Source organism: Perca flavescens, chromosome 21 (genome assembly GCF_004354835.1).
Source record: "Perca flavescens isolate YP-PL-M2 chromosome 21, PFLA_1.0, whole genome shotgun sequence".
Classification (NCBI taxonomy): domain Eukaryota; kingdom Metazoa; phylum Chordata; class Actinopteri; order Perciformes; family Percidae; genus Perca; species Perca flavescens.
Window position 1 is genome coordinate 25317734 of NC_041351.1, and position 20645 is coordinate 25338378.

Consider the following 20645-nt stretch of genomic DNA (forward strand, 5'->3'; position numbering starts at 1 on the left):
TGAATGATCTGGAACCTTTTCTTTTACCGTAAGTTATTGTAATCTTCAAAAAAACAGTGTTTTATAATTTCTACGTAAGAACTTTGTAATGTGGTACTAAATATGGAAAAGAGACAGTGTTAAATTGGTACACAATTTGGTCAGTTAATTCCAATTAATGTGAGTAATGTTAGTGTAACTAAAATGGTCTTTTAGTCAGTAAACAACAGGTCAACTGCAGTTGAAAAATGTAGGATTGGCAGGAAAGCATATAGCTCAACATGCTATTTTTGCAATACAAATGAGTAGTTAAGAATATTTACTTGCTTTTAAATTGAGCAGTTCTTAATTCCCCTGGAAATCAACAATTGCTTATAACTTGAACTCGACTAACTCAAATATCCCTTTTCCCCCTCCCTTTACAAGTTAATTAGTACTATATTACATAGTTCTCTTCCAGAAAACGTTCAATAAAATTAAAATTGAGGTTAACTTGTGGCTTTAGAAATACATTGTGGTTTAATATGGATCCCAGAAAGGTAACACTTTTTTGTGCACATAAATAAGTAATGTAGTACTTTATTTAACCCGGATAACTCAATAGCAAATAAAACAAGGTCTAACACATATTAAAGGTGCTATGACATGCTGCTTTTTGGATGCTTTTATATAGGACTTAATGGTCCCCTAATACTGTATCTGAAGTCTCTTTCAGCCTTGGTACAGCCACTAGAGCCAGTCCCACAATGAGCTTTCTTTAGGACGTGCCATTTCTGTCTGTAGCTTTAAATGCTATTGGAGGAGAGAGGTGGGGCAAGGTGGAGGGTGGGGGTGTGGTCTTGACCAGCTTGTGGCCACGGTTGTAGCTATATTTTCTCATGGGCGTGCCAAATTCTCTGGGCAGCTGTGGGCGGCGGGCAAAGCAGAGAAAGGTGAGGTAACTTTTCCCCTTATGACGACATGAAGGGAACATTCCAGATTGGCCCATCTTTCATTTTCTCAAAGGCGGAGCAGGATACACAGGGCTCAGTTTACACCTATCGCCATTTCTAAAAAACCTCATAAAGTGAAATTTTCATGCCATGGGACTTAAGAGTTCAGCCTTTTGAAGTTGACATAACATCCTCCCTCCATAGGCGTTGGTAAGCAGGCTAGGTTTTACACCACATAAACGTGTTAAGTATACTGGCAGTATTTTCTGACAGTACTTTAAGCACTGGTAGTTGGTCAATGGTAATAAGAAATATACTGTGTAACTTGCTGTGTTTTCTACTAAATTACAAGAAAAAAAAAAACTTGGAAATTCTCTTTAATTATAAAGACAAAATTTGCAAGGCAAAACAAATTCCCTGAGATTTAAGCCACAATTACAAGAAAAAAACTTTTGTTGAGTTTTTTTGTCAAGGAACCACATTGCTTCACTCTGCAAGGTTTATCAATCTCAATGTGTGTGAATGTTAATCTGATGGACAGGTGGCACCTTTATATGGTAGCCTCAGCCACAGCGTATGAATGTGCGTGAATGGTAAATGGTTTCTGTACTATGTAAAAGCACTTTGAGTACTTGTTAAGACTAGAAAAGTGCTAAATAAATACAGTCCATTTACAGTCCATTTACTGTCAAGTCACAATTTCTCACTGCATCAGGATCGGCAGGTTACAATGTGTGTAACTAGCATCAGACTGTTTAAAAATAACCACAGAAGAGATCACGTGACTGACGACTCGCATGGCTGCTCAGGGCTGAGGCTCTTTGCCCCATCTCCGCATTATCATTAAAAGCCAGGTCTATTCTTTTTTTATTTGAAGTCAATCCTTTCATTTGTTACCACGGTAACTTTGTGGAATCCCTGCAGGAGCGAAAAAGCAGACCCTGCTGCAGTTTAACAGAGCAAAGAATTCTGCTAACTCGGCTAGCATGGCGACGGCTAGCGATGTTTCGGAAGGTAACGCGGACAAACGTATGGAGGAGGCCATGGCCAGGGTTCTGGAAAGGCAACAAAGTGGGCTTCAATTAGTGGTCCGCATCGCAGTGAAGGAGGCGTTAGCAGAAATTGACACCTCGCTTCAACACATCATGACAGAGCTGGAGAGGCAGGGAACTACAGTAAGACAACGACTAGACAAGGCGCAGAAGGACAACAGACCTCTATTTTTTGTCAACATATTTACAGTCATCAGAGTCTGTGAGTTCCTGGATTTCTGCGATCCGGGTGCCGACAAAGACCTTGTAGTGGCACAACTCAGATTTCAACCAGGTCAGTACCATTGTGGAGTCACTCCAAAGGATGGTTCGGGCCAATGACAAGGTAAGTTCAGACCTCAAGGTGGTGGCTAACTACGCCCCTAATAAGGCAGCACTCAGTTCGAGTCGGGGTATTGACAACTGTCTCTTCGGTGACACTGTTGGGCGGGCCATGATGAAAGCCACATGAATGTGATTTCTGTTGTAATGGACACGCAAGTAAGCCACAGCGCCATAGGCCCGTTCCGCGGAATCACAGAAGACACAAAGCTCTCGGTATACACCTGACTGGTCTGCACAAAAGGGGCACATAACAGCGAGGCAGTCTGATGCTTGGGAGGTCAGACAGTTCATGTTCCCACTCCAGCCACTGATCAGCCAGTTCGGACGGAGTGATGGGGTCATCCCAGCCTTGTTTGGTTTTCCACAAGTCCTGTACCAGCACTTTGGCCCGGGTGGTATAAGATGTACAGTACAGGCCAAAAGTTTGGACACACCTTCTCATTCAATGAGTTTCATTAATTTTCATGACTATTTACATTGTAGATTCTCACTGAAGGCATCAAAACTATGAATGAACACATATGGAATTATGTACTTAACAAAAAAGTGTGAAATAACTGAAAACATGTCTTATATTTTAGATTCCTCAAAGTAGCCACCCTTTGCTTTTTTGATAGCGCTGCAAACCCTTGGTGTTCTCTCAATGAGCTTCATGAAGTAGTCACCTGAAATGGTTTTCACTTCACAGGTGTGCCTTGTCAGGGTTAATTAGTGGATTTTTTTCCCTTATTAATGGGGTTGGGCCCATCAGTTGTGTTGAGCAGAAGTCAGGTTGATACTCAGCCGACAGCCCTATTGGACAACTGTTAGAATTCATATTATGGCAAGAACCAAACAGCTAAGTAAAGAGAAACAAGTGGCCATCATTACTTTAACAAATGAAGGTCAGTCAGTCAGTCCAGAAAATTGCGAAAACTTTGAATGTGTCCCCAAGTGCAGTTGCAAAAACCATCAAGCGCTACAACGAAACTGGCTCACATGAGGAAAGGAAGACCAACAGTCACCTCTGCTGCTGAGGATAAGTTTATCCGAGTCACCAGCCTCAGAAATCGCAAGTTAACAGCAGCTCAGATTAGAGATGAATGCCACACAGAGTTCTAGCAGCAGACACATCTCTAGAACAACTGTTAAGAGGAGACTGCGTGAATCAGGCCTTCATGGTCAAGTAGCTGCTAGGAAACCACTGCTAAGGAGAGGCAACAAGCAGAAGAGATTTGTTTGGGCCAAGAAACACAAGGAATGGACCAGTGAAAATCTGTGCTTTGGTCTGATGAGTCAAAATTTGAGATCTTTGGTTCCAAACGCCGTGTCTTTGTGCGATGCAGAAAAGATGGATTCTACATGCCTGGTTCCCACCGTGAAGCATGGAGGAGGAGGTGTGATGGTGTGGGGGTGCTTTGCTGATGACACTGTTGGGGATTTATTCAAAATTGAAGGCGTACTGAACCAGCATGGCTACCACAGCATCCTGCAGCGACATGCCATCCCATCCAGTTTGCGTTTAGTTGGACCATCATTTATTTTGACAATGACCCCAAACACACCATTTCAGGTGACTACCTCTTGAAGCTCATCAAGAGAGTGCCAAGAGTGTGCAAAGCAGTAATCAAAGCAAGCAAAGGGTGGCTACTTTGAGGAATCTAAAAAATAAGACATGTTTTCAGTTATTTCACACTTTTTTGTTAATAATTCCATGTGTTCATTCATAGTTTTGATGCCTTCAGTGAGAATCTACAATGTAAATAGTCACGAAAATAAAGGAAACGCATTGAATGAGAAGGTGTATCCAAACCTTTGGCCTGTACTATACCCTAATGGGTCATATTGATTGGCAAGAGTGCGTTAGATGAGGCGGAGTGTGGGACTCTTGATGGGCGACGTCACCTGGAGTTTGTATCCCAGGCTATAAGGAAGGCAGCTCCAACGCAAACCGAAGGTGGATTCTTGGGGATCAACGGCCGCTTGTGAGAGCCACCAGTCAGTGCTCACAGATCTAGCCCCAGAGGTGAGGTCTGCTCAGAGCACCCAAGAGTCTACAGTTATTATCCCCAGCCCATACCTTGTTACCATGGCTCCGGAGAACCGAGCGCAGACTGAAGAAGGAGAGCTAATTGAGATCTACAACCAGGAGATCCAGAAGCTTGTTAGCAAGCAGTAGTGATGGGAAACATTCTTTTCAGTGTACTGAATCACTAGATTAGGTTCACTTAAAAAAAAAAAATTAAAAAGATTCATCAAATCTAAATCTCGGTTCACCAAATTATTCAGTGCTTGCCCAGAGCTCCCGCTCTCTGAATAGAAACATGTCTGAAACACGTCTGAAAGTTCAGTTCAGCTCGCTAGTGAACTAGAATGGAGAGTTTAGTCCCGTTTGCAAACTGTCACTCAGGTCTTGAAAACTCAACGTACCTTTCTCATTGAATAGCTGGTCTAAAGTATAAATACCTCTGTCACTCCACTGGTTACAAGCAAAGGGTTTGTTACCAGACATTAAGTGTGCATTGTGCCATAATCAAATGCCACTTATTGGTGCAGCATAGTTGCTCCTCCCCCTGTTTAAAGTTGGTCATTGTGTTGGTGATAATAGGGCCATAGGCTAGCATACACTTTTTTTGGACACACACCTGCAAAGGCAAGGACTTGCAGTCTTAGACTTTCAGTGAGGTTTTGCCCATGGAACTGTAGATGAGGGGTCCAACCACACTCTGAGGGCCCGTAGCTGAAAGGCTCTATGACATATTTTGAAGTTGGGGAGGGACAGGCCTCCCGTGTTTGTGGTACGTTATAGGGTAGAGTATTTTAGCCTAGGTTGTTTATTATTCCAAATATACTGCCAAATTAAGGTATCACGTTTCTTCCAGAAATGTATTGGTGGGGGTAAAATTGTACTTAAGAAATTCACACAAGGAACTATGTTCACTTTAACAACAGCAATCCTGGACCGTAGCGATTCCGGCAGCGCAGACCAATTGGCCAGATCCCTTTGAACACTACTTAATATAGTTTCATAGTTGTCCTGGATAGCTCGCTGTAGCTGCTGCCGTTGTTGGAAGGTTTTTGGTTTTTGGTTCGGTCGGGGTGGACTAGCTTCTCAATAAAGCACTCTAGGCAGAGAGCCAAGACTTTGGAATAAAGCTTAATATCAGTCCCGATGAGGCTGATGGGCCTGAAATTTGAGCAATCCGTAAGATCTTTGCCCTTTTTGGGCATGACAGAAATTAGCGCAGTGTTGGTTTGTTGGTGGAACCTCGGTTAAAGCTTGTAAGATGGTAGGTCCTACTATGTCAAAATACTGTTGAAGAAGTTTTCCCTTTTTTAACTGTTTTTAATGCTGAAGTTCTTCTAATGTTCTAGGTTGACCCAGTTCTTCTGTCTCCTCTGAGTCAAGAAGAGACATATTTAGTTCTTTTAGGAACTCCTGGCACTGTGGCCGATCTGAGTTGCAGGAGGACTCATACAACTTTGAATAGAAGGATTGAAAAGTGGCACTGATATCCTTGGGATTTGTTGAGATACCTCGGTCTGTGCGGATGCTGTTGATAGTAGCTGTGAATTCCCTTTGTTTTAGTTTCAGAGCAAGCAATTTGCTTGGTTTATAGCTCTGTGCTATAGTTCCCAGTTTATATATGGTTAGAAGATAGCTGTGACCTTGTTATTTGTACACGCTGTGACTATACAAATCACAACATGTAAATAGGAACATGTTGGCGTTATTTTGTCACTTATTCGGAGCAGTAGGCTAGTTGGAACCAATTACCTTCATGATCCGTGCTAGGCTAATTTACCGGTGGAGCCGTCGGAAAGAGCTACAACGTGCACGGATATGAGAAGGGATATGGACTTATCTAACTCTGGGGGTTACTGTGAATAAGCTAAAGTCCCAATAAGTTGGTGTGTTCCTTTAAGAGACTGCTCTAGAGATTTACAGCGTTCTAACTCCGCAATCCTTGCCTCTCTTTTTCTCTTTAAGTTGACCGCTAAGGGAGATGTGAAATCTCTAATAAATCCTTTAGTTGCCTGCCAGGCATGTGCAGGGTCAGAAACTGAGTCGGTGTTGATTGATATAAACTCAGCCAGTCTGGCTCTAAATTCTGCATCAAAGGCTGTGTTCTGGAGAAGGGAGTTATTAAATTGCCACCTCCTAGATCTTTCTCCTAACATATCACAATGGAATGTGGTTATCAGCGCATTGTGATGAGACAGAATTGCTGGTTCTATTGCTATCGTGTGGAACATTGCCTTAAGCTCTCTGGAGCACAACATAAAATCAATGCGGGAGTGGGTGAGGTGATGTGTGGAAAAGAAGGTGTAATCCTTGCTAGTAGGGTTGTGCATCCTTCATATATCTGTAAGATGGTGAGATTCCACAACTGCTTTAAAAACATGTCCGATACATTTTTTTGGGCTTTGGTGTGATTGACCCCTGATCTATCCTGATCCAGCACTGCATTCATGTCTCACTCTATAATTAGTGAATATTCATTGAGAGAAAGCAATTCATTGGTTAGGCGCGGGAAAGAGCTTTCATCATATGTAGACGGTGTATATACCAAAACAAAAGCCATTTTCCTACTCCTTATTGTAGTACATATATAAGATATCCTGCCTGATAGGTCTTTACGATTTTTGTCTATGGTGAGTGCGCATTTCCGCGGCAGCAACACAATGTCCTTGGTTTTGGTGTCATCACTAGATGAGGCAGCAACCTTGAAGTATTTATTTTGTAGACGATTTACATCTCTTTTATGTAAATGTGACTCTTGTATAAGCGCCACATCTATGTTCTTCCTTCTTAAATAGTCCAGGAATTTAGCTTGTTTGATCGGCCTCTTCAGCCCCCTGATGTTAACTTAAAGGATTGAGAGCTCAGCCATCTTCAAAATTTACACATTTAGCTCTAAGCAAATTGTGGTAAAAACATAAAAAATAAAATAAATCCCCTAACCCTCTGAGACCACAGACCCCCTCCCCTGTCTGTAAGATACGTGGCGCATCAAACACAGCTCACGCACAACTCCAGCTCAAAACTAAAGTCACATGTTAATTGAAACAGGTCTAGTGAACTGTTATGTTAAACATGAAAAATGTTACAAAAACCTTAGAACTAGGTCTCAACCAGCTATTAACTTCTAAAATAGGCTATGCGAAAAACACACCAGCCTAGTAGGAGTAATAAACATAGATTATAAGATGAATAGTCCGCATTCATCAGGTTTTCCAGCCTAATTAAATGTTCCTTTAAAGCTTGCCTCCAAAACTTACATACATTGTTCTCGAGTCAAACTTGTACAGTACTCCAGATAGTGCAGCCCATGTGGATGTTGCGCCATCCTCCCCGTCCAGCTCCCGACAGAAAACGTCTGCATTCTTGGCTGTAGTGAAGGTGAGCACTCTCCCTCCATGAGTTACTGTCAGTGTGGCCGGATAAATAAGGAAGTGTTTGACGCCTTTAGCTGTGCTCCTACAAATTCTTGGCGCCGCTGGACAGTGAATTCACTGTAGTCAGGCTTAAAGCGTAGTGTTGCTTCGCAATCACGAATCAGACCTTTCTTCTGTGCTTGTCTCGCCCCCCTGAAGGATTGCTTAGCTGTCCTGATATCTCAAACACCTGAAAATCAGAGTACGTGTCGTAACTTTGCCGTAGATTCTGTGCGCTCTGTCAATCTCGATGATAGCCATATTTTGTAAGAAGGGGATCCACTGATTTTGCAGGAACCCAACTGGGTCATCTTTTTCGCTGCCCTCTTTTAGTCCAGTGATGCGTACATTGTTGGGTCGTGATCTGTCCTCCATTTCGGCTAGCTTAAGCTCAAATTTCTTCTGGTCCTCAACACAAGCATTCACCGTGTTTCTCATCTGCCTATTGTCTCCCGGCGTCTTGTCCAGTTATTGCACCAGCTCCCGTACCGTAGCTTCCTGTCTTTCAAGCGCTGTCCTGATGTGTTGCAGTGAGGTATCAATTTCTGCTAACACTTCCCTCGCTGCGTTGTTTTTCCAAGACCTTTGCCATCATGTTTTCCATGTGTAGGTCCGCGCTGGCATCAGTAGCCGTGTTAGCCGCCGCCGCCCTGTTGGTAACTCTGTGTCGGGGTAAACGGCAACGAGACCTGCTTTTATGCTCCTGCTGGCATTCCACTGAGTCACTGTGTTAACAAATAAAAACGACTGACGTCGAAGAATAAGGAATAGACCTGGTTTTTCAATGAAAATACGGAGGTGGGTGAGGAGCTGGGCTGCCATTGCGGTCGTCGGTCACGTGATCCCCCGAGAAGCCAGTCATTTGAGTTTGTGGCAAAACCTTTCAGTGCTCGTTTTTCATTTTGTGACTTTTGATTGAATAAAGAACTATTTTTCAGTCTTATTTTTTTCATTGATGTTTTCTTTAAAATAGTGTTAAAATCTCGTCTCGATCTTGTGAACCCAATCTCGTGTTTCGTCTCGTGAGCTGGGCATCTCTTCACACCCTTACCGCCTTGTGTATATTTTGCCAGCAGAATCAAATATTCAGCTTATATATATATTCAGACTATATTCCGGTCATATTCTCAAACTCAAACATATCTTAACCATGTCATATGATATGGTACACTTTAAGAACAAATATTACTGGGACTACTACAGAAATTTACAGATCCATCCATCCATCCATCTTCGTCCGCTTATCCGGTGTCGGGTCGCGGGGGGAGCAGCTCCAGCAGGGGACCCCAAACTTCCCTTTCCCGAATTTACAGATCAACATTTAATAATAAGGGATCACATTATAGACCCTACCACTGACCCTACATTTGCCCAAATTTATGACATAAAACTATAAAACATAAAAGTTTTTTTTTTTTTTTTAAATATAGGACCTTACCAAGAATGTGAGCTACAGCGTCCACCAAGTCTCTCTGGCTTCCTGCCTCGCTCTTTACTGCCGTCCTCTCCGCCAGTACAAAGCTAGACATCACTGGCTGCTGCTGGCATAGGAAGAGGTCGAGCACCTCCAGGCAGGATGTGATGCGCTGTGGTAGGGTACCACCAATCACTGCGTCATTGCCACCCATGGTCTCCAGCACCACGCCCACGTCGCCAATGGCACCCCACTGGACTGCCAGTCCAGGTAAGCCATCGTAGCGGCGCTTTTCACACACACGCTCCATGGCTGAGTTGGCGTAACCATAGTTACTTTGGCCAGCATTGCCACGGCCGCAGCTGACCGAGGAGAAGGCCACGAAATGCCTGAGGTCTGGACACAACTTTCTTGTCACTCTGGAGAGGGGATGTAAGTTAGTGCATTAAGATCTGGAGAGAAGTGAATAGCAGTACTTAATTAAAGTTCCATGATTTAAACAGATGGATTATTATGGGTGTCTTACTTGTCCAGGTTTATGGTTCCATCATATTTAGGTTTGTTAACATCAAGGAAGAGTTGAGGAGTCAGATTTTCCAACATGCCATCTTTCAACACCTGATGAGATAATGACATACGAAACGCTTACAAAAGTTAAGATCAAAGTGGAATTACTACAAATTTAAATGGAGAAGCAGTTAACTTAAGTATGGATTCGACAGTAGAGCATAAAATTAATAATAATCACAGTAAAGAACTAAGGTGTCAAATTACCGTACCATATCAGTAGCTTAACATACTAATAATTCTGTAAGGTGACAAACACATTTTTATAAACAAAAGTTTATAGCCACACTAGTGGCTCTGTGAGGCTGTTCATAGGTACAGTCATGGACTCACTACTTTGAGTGAATGAATGTCTGAACACATTTTTTTATTCTAGCTAAAGGAACACGCCGACTTATTGTGAATTTAGGTTATTCACCGTAACCCCCAGAGTTAGACAAGTCGATACATACCCTTCTCATCTCCGTGCGTGCTGTAATGCTGTCTGACGGCTCCAGCGGCATCAGCCCATCACAGAACATGCAGGTGAATGGTTCCAGTAATCCTACTGCTCCGAATAAGTGACAAAATAACGCCAACATGTTCCTATTTACATGTTGTGATTTATAGAGTGACAGCGTGTACAAAAAACAACGTAACATGAGACACAGCTGTCTTCTAACCGTAAACAAACCAGGAACTATATTCTTAGGTGGAAGAATATAGTACTTGGGCGGAGTGATATGCAAGCAAGCCTGTCTGAGAATATAGTTCCCGGTTTGTTTGTTAGAAGATGGCTGTGTCTCATGTTACCTTGTTTTTTGTACACGCTGTGACTATACAAATCACAACATGTAAATAGGAACATGTTGGCGTTATTTTGTTACTTTTGTCACAATTCGGAGCAGCCTATGCTAGGCTAAGCTAATGCTGGAACCGTCAGGCAGCGTTACAGCACGCACGGAGATGAGAAGGGTATGTATCGACTTGTCTTACTCTGGGGGTTACGGTGAATAAGCTAAATTCCCAATAAGTTGGCGTGTTCCTTTAAGACATTTCACTAAAGGCTTACAATGCCAATCTCATGTTGTTACTAGAGGTAAGGTCAGGGGATCACCAAAGTCATTATGTTTCATGAGGTTTTTCCGATGACCATGAATGAATGCACAAATAATGTCGATCCAATAGTTGCTGAGATATTTCAGTCAGTCACCAAAGTGGTGGGCCGACAGACCCAAATTAGGGGGTGAGGGGGACAGATGATGAGGTGGCTTGGTATGTTACCATGGCCAGGTGGAAGACCCCACCCACTGGGCCCAATGTGCAGGCTTCAGCAAGGAGTCGCTCTGTTCCATCGAGCGTGCTGACATCATTGGTCGACACAAGCACCTCCACATCTTGACTCTGCCATTCACGCACTCGCTTTGCCTGGTAACCTAGCAACAATTACAAAGTAAAACTAGTTAGAGCAGTGCAAACAAAATTACTGTCACAGAGTACACAGTTTGTATCATTTATGATCCCAGAGCAAAGCTTCAGATGTATTGTGTACAGTACAGCCAATTCTAAGATATTAATGTTTGCATTTGTGGCTATCCCTATCAAATATCTTAAGGAAGTTTTACCCATTCTGTACAGCCCACAGACACAGGACAATTTCATTGGTTAAAAACAGCCAAGTGATCCTTAAACCTTCTGTATGCTATGCCCTCTAGGTGAAGCTCCTTACTGCAGGTGAAAGACACCTTTGTCTCTGTAGTTGGATGGTGGTGTGGTACGCTGGTATGTGCTGGCAGACAAACCAGTGGCAGTATTTGCAAAGCCAATGGTAACAAAACTGAAAAGTGGAGGTAATTAAAACTAATGAGCTGTGTGAATTGATATCATGAACCTCTTTAGGGTTTACCAGAACTCTTCATAGATCAATTACAGTAGCATTAGCACAAAGAAGTCATACTTTCCTTGTTCTGTCAATCTAAAAATAAAGGGAAATGTGTCTCCTACACTGTTAAATTTGTGTTTACTGTTTTTGGTGGCTTCCATTTTTGTGTGCATACAAAATAACAATTAGAACTTTGATTATTGCATCAATCAATTTAATATATGTCCCATGAAATCATATACAAATACAATTTCAGTAAACTCTGTTATGTCAGTTCATTTACTTTCAATTTAAGCAGAAGCACTGACTCATTACAAAAAAACTAAATTGAAACACTAGTTCACTTGCGTTAATTTTTAAGGCCCTCTAAAAATATTCTTACAGGAATTTATCTGACAGGTTAAGTGTGACTTTTCACTAAGCTTAAGATACTTCACACTCTTTTATGTAACTTCTCATTGAATTAATTTGATATTTTCTCCTATAGTATATTTTCTCCTATTAGTATAAAACAGTTACATCAACAATATGGTCAGTTGCATCTTGTGGGGGGGGCACATACCTTGTTAGAGGTTGATCTTTACTCTTTGTCATATTTATGATTGTTTTTTTGCTTGGTACAATGCCGAAAAGTTGCTGTGTGGCGCTTTGCGTCTCAAATAAGTTAAAAAGAAATCCTGATCTCAAGTTTTAATACTTAAGATCAGATCAAGATTGGTGTTTTCTTGATGCAGGTTTAAAAAAATTAAACTCAGGTCTGATGGGGCTTTTCAGTAACCCTTCAAGATGGCTTCACATCACAACAAAATAATATCGCTCCCTGATATTTTGTAATGTAAAACCACTGCCACAAAGCCACTGGTGAAAAAAATTGTGAGCCTCTAGGGACCAGTAATTCTTCATTTTGCTCTGCGAGTAGATTCCTGTGTGATATAGCACATCGCTGAATATAGGCTAACGTTAAGATCACTAACGTCGCTGCTACAGTCGAAACTGTAACAGTTAATGTTACATGGAATTTATTCATTTAACATGCTAAGTCTATGAATAAAACATCAGGTAAGATGACGTTACATGTGTTGTGGAACAGCACTAGCTAGCTAGCGAGCAAGCTCTCCCAGCGGCGAAGTTTCATGGGGGGTTGCCAGGTTGCGAACGCTAAATCCAAAGTCCCACAATATGAATGTTCGCCCTATGTCAGACATGACTCCACAGCACAGCAGATTTGCTAGATGCTGCTATATTAACAGTTATTAAAGCACATGCTCTCGCAGAGCACTGTACCCGGCTGACAATTACCTTTTTATAGGCTAAACGTAGCAACAACAACTGCTAAAAAGGCAGCAACTTTGCGGAGCTTTGTGCCCGACTGACAGCCACCCTTTCTCTGCTTATCGTCACTGCACTTCACCGGCTGTGTCTCAATTTATTTTTGCGAGTAACTAACTCAAGTACTGTATATAATTTAATGCAAGCACATGGATGTTGAAATGACTGAAAAAGCCCATCCCTACTAGTAGCAGTGATGAATTAGTGAAGCTCAGTGCTTGTTTTAGGAGGAAATTAGCCAACTATGCGTCCTTTTGGGCTTAAAGCTGTTGCCATCTTTTAAATCCATCTCCAATATTTACTTGTTTTACCATGTCTCTGGTCATGCAACTGTTAAGAAAGATGTATTTTTATAGGTCGGGGAGAATTGATCTATCTCTGTTAATCCAGTTTGTTTGGTGCAGCCCGTTGTTTTTGCGTTTCATGTTTGGCAACTTGGGTGTCAAAATGGGTAGTTGACAGGCCACACAGGCCAAAATAAAAACAGACATACCTTCCCGGAACGGAAATTTTTGAAGGAGAAAATACTGGCAAAAAAAATCATTACTTTTAGTCCAGTGTTTAACTGAGTAGCACCTGCTGCAGCTTTGTATCATTGTCCCTTACCGTTCCTAATGCCTGATCTGGAGGTCAGCACCAGTTTGCTGGCACCTCTCTCTGTCAGCCACTGAGCAAGCTCTAGACCAAAGCCCCCCAGTCCACCAGTGATGATGTATGAGTGGGAGGGGAGACAGAAGGTGCGACAGATAGCCCGAAAAGACAAAGGGGAAGCAGTTTGAACTGCTGAACCCCTCTCCTCACAACGGACCTGTATGAAGAGAAGAACCAGTAAGAAGATATATAGCGTAGTGTAGTATTTTCCAGTTATGGTCACATAATAATTATGTTAACTTAATAAGAAACTGAGGTTGCAGGTAGTAACAGAAACATCTTCCAGGATTATTCCGTTTTCATTTTACCATTAATTAATTTTTTAGTAGACACTTGAGTGATTCCATTTTTCAGTGTTCTCTTTCTACTACATCATGACAGGTTGGTCTATTATTAACAATCTATAGTCCCCTTACACTAATAGCAAAGGCTGAGGAAGGTCAGATGTGAAACTGACCTGCAGGAGGACCTTGCCAATGTGCTTGCCCTGAGCCATGTATCTGAATGCTTCTTCCACTTGGTCCCTCTCAAACACTGTGGTCTTTAGAGGCTGAACTACACCTCCCATAATGCCTTCCTTCAGCAGCTTGGACACTTCCTCCCACTCCTGGTTGCCCTCTTCAAAGAGAGCATCCAGCAGAATGCCATGGAATGCCACATTCTTCAGGAACAGAGCCATACCTGGAGAGATCACAACAACATAACATTGTTCAGTGCTGACCATGAACCCGACCTTGGACAATCTGCTGCAGTCATTTGCAACATAAAATGTGTCTTGGTATGAAATTAACTAGTAGTTTTCAGATTATGCTGAGCACAATGAATCTGACACAAGCGCACTTTCAAGGCACATTTTAACTATAGTTCTCATAAATCGACCGGAGTTTAGAATGCCAACACAAAGAAAGCAGAAGGTGAGGGACATCCGGCAGAAAATGATGGACATCCGGCGGAACCTTCTGCGGCTAGTAGACTAGTAACAACCCTAATTACACCCTAGCCCTCCTTCCCTTCCTCTAAGTGGCTGTGCCACTTGTCAAGTCCCCATCGCAAATAAGAACCTGTTCTTAATGATTTGCCTGAAAAAATAAAGGGGAAATACAATAAGTTTGGTCAGACCAAACCAAGTGGATTTATGAAGGTTGCGATGGAGATTGAAAATAATATTCTCTGACATAGAGCCCAACCGATATATCGGTGGGCCGATATTATCGATATTAGGCATTTTCCAAACTATCGGTATCAGCATTTATAATGGCCGATAAATGACGGACGGAAAACCCTTCAACCAGTGTTGGCGTTGCATACTTTGTCCACCAGAGGGCACTCTACAGCGTCCCTGTTGGCAACACTCGTGTTTAACCCTTTAAGTTTCATATCTTAAGTTTGTATTTTTATAAATTTCATCTATAAGAACTTTAATATATTTTGATGTTCCTCTGTTGTTTTGTGACAATGAAACAAACACGTTTATTTTAAACTGCATTATCATATTATTTTAGTGAAGACTCATAAATAACTACAAATAACTAATGTTAGGAAAATCTGTTTATATTTTGTTACAAGTTTCTGGATTTTTATTTAAAATATATATCGGCCGATATATCAGAATATCGGATTTTTAAAATCACCAAATGTTTGTATCAATATCGGCCTTAAAAATCCTTTATCAGTCGGGCTCTACTCTGACATTTTATACTGAACCTTAAAATATGTGTATCATGTCTGTGTGTTATGACTCAGTCATAGGTCAGTAGCTGGATTGCTGCTGCTGCAAGCCATGGCTAAATTCGTTAATTTACTGCTGCTATAAGTTGCTTTAGTGGACAAAAAACATTTGTTAACTTCTCACATTTAGCTGCACCAGCCTCATGGTCTTTTCTCTTTTTACCTTAATATTTCTGCACCTCCTTTCTCTTCTTACTGGTTTTCGCATTGTTTTGGCAGTGGTTTTAACGTAGGCTATGCTTGATATTTCAATCATCACCTCTGAACTGTCTGTGCCCATCCACCTAGGGAGGGGCCGCTACCGCTCGCCACCTAAACTACAGTATGGTGTGGGTTATGATTAATTATCCAGCCTCTCCCCCCACACACACAAAGTTGGCCAGCCCATCTATTTTGTAGGCTAGTGTGATATGCCAGTGTTGCCGCATTTTTTCCTTTTTTCCAGCGGCCCAAATCGGCCAGAGTGCATCGTTCCTTCTGGCATTCGCCAGAACTGCCAGATTGCCAGTCTGCCTATGATGGGCTGTATGTTACAGCCGCTGCTGCTCCAACTGTTGACCATGTTGATGAGAAGGCCAAACTACAATAACTATAAACCTCCCCTTTTATTATTAATACTGGCATGTTCTTGCTCTTTCACCGCAAGCAATATCACATCTCTATCACCAGGCCTCCCCTTCCACTCTTCCTCCAGTTTAAAAACCTCTGGTCTAGAGTATAGAATAACTCAGCCAAAAAACTGCTGTTACCAGAAACACTATAGATGGGACCAGAATTAATTGACAGAATATGAAAGTGGCTGTACATTTAATGTACTAACTAAAACAAGTTTATTAAGTTAATTATGTTAAGTTACTCTTTAATATCACCCATTTAAATAACTGTCAATGATCACAATGAGCAAATGTTATGAGAAACTGAAATAACAGCAATATTTCATCCAGAAACTTCTCTGCTATTATATTTGTAAGGGTACTTTTAAATATTTGTAAGGTTATATCTAAAATTAAAAGCGTAAGTGACACTTGCACTATTACTATAAGAATGAGTGTGTGTGACCTACTGACCCAGTGGAGAGTTGTTGGACAGGTCATATTTGCCAATCTCCAGGAATCGTCCATGTCTGGCTAGGCAGCGAATACTAGCCTGCAGTTTTTCCTCAGCCAGAGAATTCAGAACCACATCCACACCTGAAAAAGAAACACACACACACACACACACACACACACACACACACACACACACACACACACACACACACACACACACACACACACACACACACACACACACACACACACACACACACACACACACACACACACACACACACACACTTTTTACTAAGTTAAAAACACTGTAAAGCTGTTGTTTGTCAGGGGTGGCTTTCATTTTAGAAATTCTATTTGTTGACATTGGTATGTTGACTACAATTCCTTAATACAGAAAGAGGTGTCTGACCTTTGCCCTCTGTGTGGAGCAGGATGTGCTGTTCAAAAGAGGTGTCTCTGGAGTTAGCAAAGGACTCTGATGAGAGCTGAGGGAACCTCTCCAGCAGGTAGGCCCGCTTCTCAGTTGAGCCTAGTGATACCACACACAGAGGTTAGGGTTAAAAAGAGTTTTTTTATGAGATACCATCTCATAATTATAATTATGACTTAGTAACTCATAATGCACTAATCTCACAATAATTTCTACATGATCATAATATGAGAAGGAAAAAAAAACTTTTCTATTATGAGAAAAAAAAAAAAAACTTCCATTGGTGGTGGATTTTGGTGCAATTTTTTCAACTGGTATAACATACGACAGTCAATAAGAAATCATATCAGAGCTCATTTTCTGTCACAATGACACTCACAGTGTGTTATGTGAGTGTTAAATACTTACCGACTGTAGTGAAGACTTTACATTTCTTGCTGAGTGCTATGGCGATGGCAGCCTGTCCGACACCCCCTGACCCTGAGTGGATGAGAACCGTCTCTCTGGGACGGAGCCTGCCACGCACCACCAGAGAGTAGTAGGCTGTGGCATAGACCACTGGCACTGATGCTGCCTGCTCCAGTGTCCTGTACACACACACAGGTGCAACAGGGTAATTATTTGTTATTATATAGTATGATGTAACTATAATGTATGCTGTTGTCAGAGCACCCATTTAGAAACTTAATTTTATAATAAGAGCACAAAGAGGAGAGTACCTTGTTTACACCATGATGATCATAAATACACTTGAGCTTTCAACAATTATCTAATAGGATTTCAGATGTTAAAGTCCCATCTACCTTCTCCTCAGACAGGGTGCTTCTACAGAGCAGCTACCGTAGACAGGTACTGGACAACAATTCCAAATCAGATCTCAGGCTCATACTGCTACTTGCAGTCTGTAGTGTGACTACACTGACTGTACATTTACACTGTTCACTGTTTCTTGTTTGTAACACAAACAATTTAAATGTGACACTGACCAGCTGGAGGGAACATCCCAGAGGAACCGTTTGTCAGCATCGACACTTGTTGCCAGGCCTCTGGCAGGCAGCAGCCCCATCACACGCTGACCACTGGTGTCACAACCAGAAAATTCCATACCCAACATGCACTGCTGAAGAGCTAGGTCACCTACAAGATATATGATCAACAGGAGAAGTAAGTTGTCCAATTGTGGGTGCTGACAATTGGTCCGCTGTTGACATTTTGTTTAGTATAACAATAGTAACCTACAAGATGCTGGGGTTACTATGGTTATAAAAACAAAGTTTGAATGCATGATATCTTGCGTCTTCTACACACTGTACCTGGAATAGCATCTGGAGGCAATTTTCCAGTGGCCAGCATTATATCTCTGAAGTTGAGTGAACTGTAGTAGACATGACACAGTTGCACGTTGAGGTTGCTGGTCATAAAGTGGCAGAGTGGGGAGGCAATCCAGCGCAGAGAAGAGAGGTCACCTCGAGTCAACACATTAACGTAGGCCTGCTCTGTCAATTCTTCATTTAGATCTGACAACCACAAAATACAGACAAATGCTTCAATGGAACTATAAGCCATGGGTATATCAAACATTCTGAATGGGAGTTATATGCATTAAAGTAATCTGGATGAATTCCATCTGTCAATCCATTTGTTTTGACTAATTATGGTTTAAGTGGCATTGTTACTACCAACACTTTCTAAAATCTCCACCAAATATCAGTGAGAAACCAGTTAGAGTTTTTGAATTACAGTTAAAATAGTGTTATTCTAACATGTCTTTAAGGGATGTCAAAGATCACAACGTCTAAACAGAATAAAATACATACATGAATCTTTGTCTATAATCAAAGAAATGTATTTCTTAACATTTAGATTGTCCATGGTCTGACAACTGCCACAGTTTATTTTACAATGCATTAGGCACAGTAAATATATTAGGCACAGTAGTATATGTGCAGCTAAAGCTGCAACAATTACTGTATGCCCCATGTAGCGTGACAATTGTATGTACAACTAGTGTTGAGCGGACATAGGGATGTGACAACCTAAAATGTTAATATGAAGAAACAAATTCTAAAATAAAAACACAGCTGCTATCCCGCCACTAACACTCCTAAAATAGTAATTGGTTGTCACCAAACAAAAAAAAAGGCAGGACATTTTTTTTCCCTGACCTGTTTTCTGTTGTAGTTTGAAGGTGAACTATGCTGCTTCCCCTTAAAAGATGAATTATTTAAAAAAAAAAAATGTCATGTCTTGCTTCATAAAAAATAAAGTGGTTTGCTACCACTGTTGTACTGTTACGACAATACATCTGTAATCAAAATAACTCAAATATAATAGTTGTGGTGGACAACAATATCAGAACCATAACAATCTAACTAGAACCAGAATAAGTGTCAATTTAATATTTTGGTACCCTGAGTGATGAGCTGGTGCCTGAAGACACCCCAGTGTCCGTCTCTGAACACGTTCATAACCAGATCCCCTTCCAGCACCGGCTGGAGGCTCGGTGTTGCTGAAGACTCGTTTAGATTGGACACAAAAGCACAGCTGGTAACATAAAAAGGGAACACAGTACAAAAACCATCACAATGACCCAATACAACATGGAAAAATAGGGTAGACAATACCTACATACAAGAAGCTTACAAAATGAATGGTGTAAGAATTATGTGATGTCTGTGATGTTTAATACATAAGTATACACTAACATTTACTTCTCAAAGCTGCATTCCTAATAATTATCACAGGCGAAGTTGGGGCTAAAGTTTTACCAGTTTAACCTTCTCTCTCCCTGCTTCCTAGTTCTAATAATACATGTGAGAAATGTAGTTATACTACATATGTAGTGTTTTTTTAAGATATTTTTTGGGGCTTTTGTGGGGACGACGGGACAACATGCAGCAAAGGGCAGAGAATCCAAGCCGAACCAGGGCCACTGCGGTAAGGCCTACTATATAGGGCGCACGCTCTACTTGATTATCAAAGGAAAAATTTTTTTTTTCAAATGTGTATTTCTCTACAATTTGGATACTCAAGTATGGTCATATCATTGTTACAAGGGTAGCGTTTAATACATTCGTGGGGTAGCGTAATTCAGAGGAGCAGGCATTAGTGAAAGCGAGAATGGCAGGTGCAAAAGTGAGTTACATCTGTGTCTGAGTGGTGAAGCAAGCGTGTAGAGCAACCGGTGAGCGGTGTCGGACTTAGTGTAGCAGCTGTGTAAGGCAAGCTTTGTTTGAGGAGTGTACTGTAAAGTGCCTCCTGACCTATCCGAACACCTGAAGCGCATTTTCAGTAATATTTTTCCTTGTAATTATGTATGGTTTGCAAAAATGGGAACTGCTGCGTCTGTGTAGATGAGAGAAGAAAAGTGTATGCGCGTTGTGCACACGCTACATTATGGCCAAGCATGCGCCCCTAAAATAGAATCTGATAACGCGCCACTGACTTTAGACTAGCGCCACTGACTCTAGACCAGGTTTTTCCTGGTCTGTGGCGGAATTGTTTTCTGAAACTGCAAAATAGCAACTGGGAACGTTTGCGCCTGAACACGTCTCCTCTTTTCGCTGAATCGCCCCCGGAAGCGCAAATACATTCCCTAATTTACCGACGTGTGTCTGTGGAGGGAAAAGTCCTCTGTACGTCGGGTGCAAAATAGGAATAGGGGCCCAAGCTTCTTAAGTGTCGGTGGCTTCATTTGTTGTTAATACTGTCGGTAACAACGGTTACAACGTGGAGACTACAGTACACACAGAGACTAGAGTGTCATGCACATAGCACACCTTTTTGTTAACTTAAATCTCACAATTTGTTTGACATCGCAATTGCAAGGCAATTAGATCAATTGTGCAGCTTTAGTTTTGTGACTGCATGTGTATATAGATATGAGATTTGTTTATAAACTTACAGTT

General features: G+C 41.6%; 1 protein-coding gene across 3 annotated transcripts in view; it reads right to left on the reverse strand.

Moving 5' to 3' along the window:
* fasn (fatty acid synthase) overlaps nt 1–20645 on the reverse strand; it is a 106285-nt gene that overhangs the window by 12260 nt on the left and 73380 nt on the right. For all 3 annotated transcript variants that reach the window (XM_028567291.1, XM_028567294.1, XM_028567293.1), the window contains 11 exons: nt 19148–19281; nt 18051–18254; nt 17724–17874; nt 17146–17324; nt 16717–16836; nt 16323–16445; nt 13985–14208; nt 13483–13684; nt 10950–11101; nt 9646–9737; nt 9144–9538 (listed from right to left, as the gene is read on the reverse strand). In XM_028567291.1, coding sequence (XP_028423092.1) covers nt 9144–9538; nt 9646–9737; nt 10950–11101; nt 13483–13684; nt 13985–14208; nt 16323–16445; nt 16717–16836; nt 17146–17324; nt 17724–17874; nt 18051–18254; nt 19148–19281 — 1976 coding nt within the window. The remainder of the gene's footprint in view (nt 1–9143; nt 9539–9645; nt 9738–10949; nt 11102–13482; nt 13685–13984; nt 14209–16322; nt 16446–16716; nt 16837–17145; nt 17325–17723; nt 17875–18050; nt 18255–19147; nt 19282–20645) is intronic.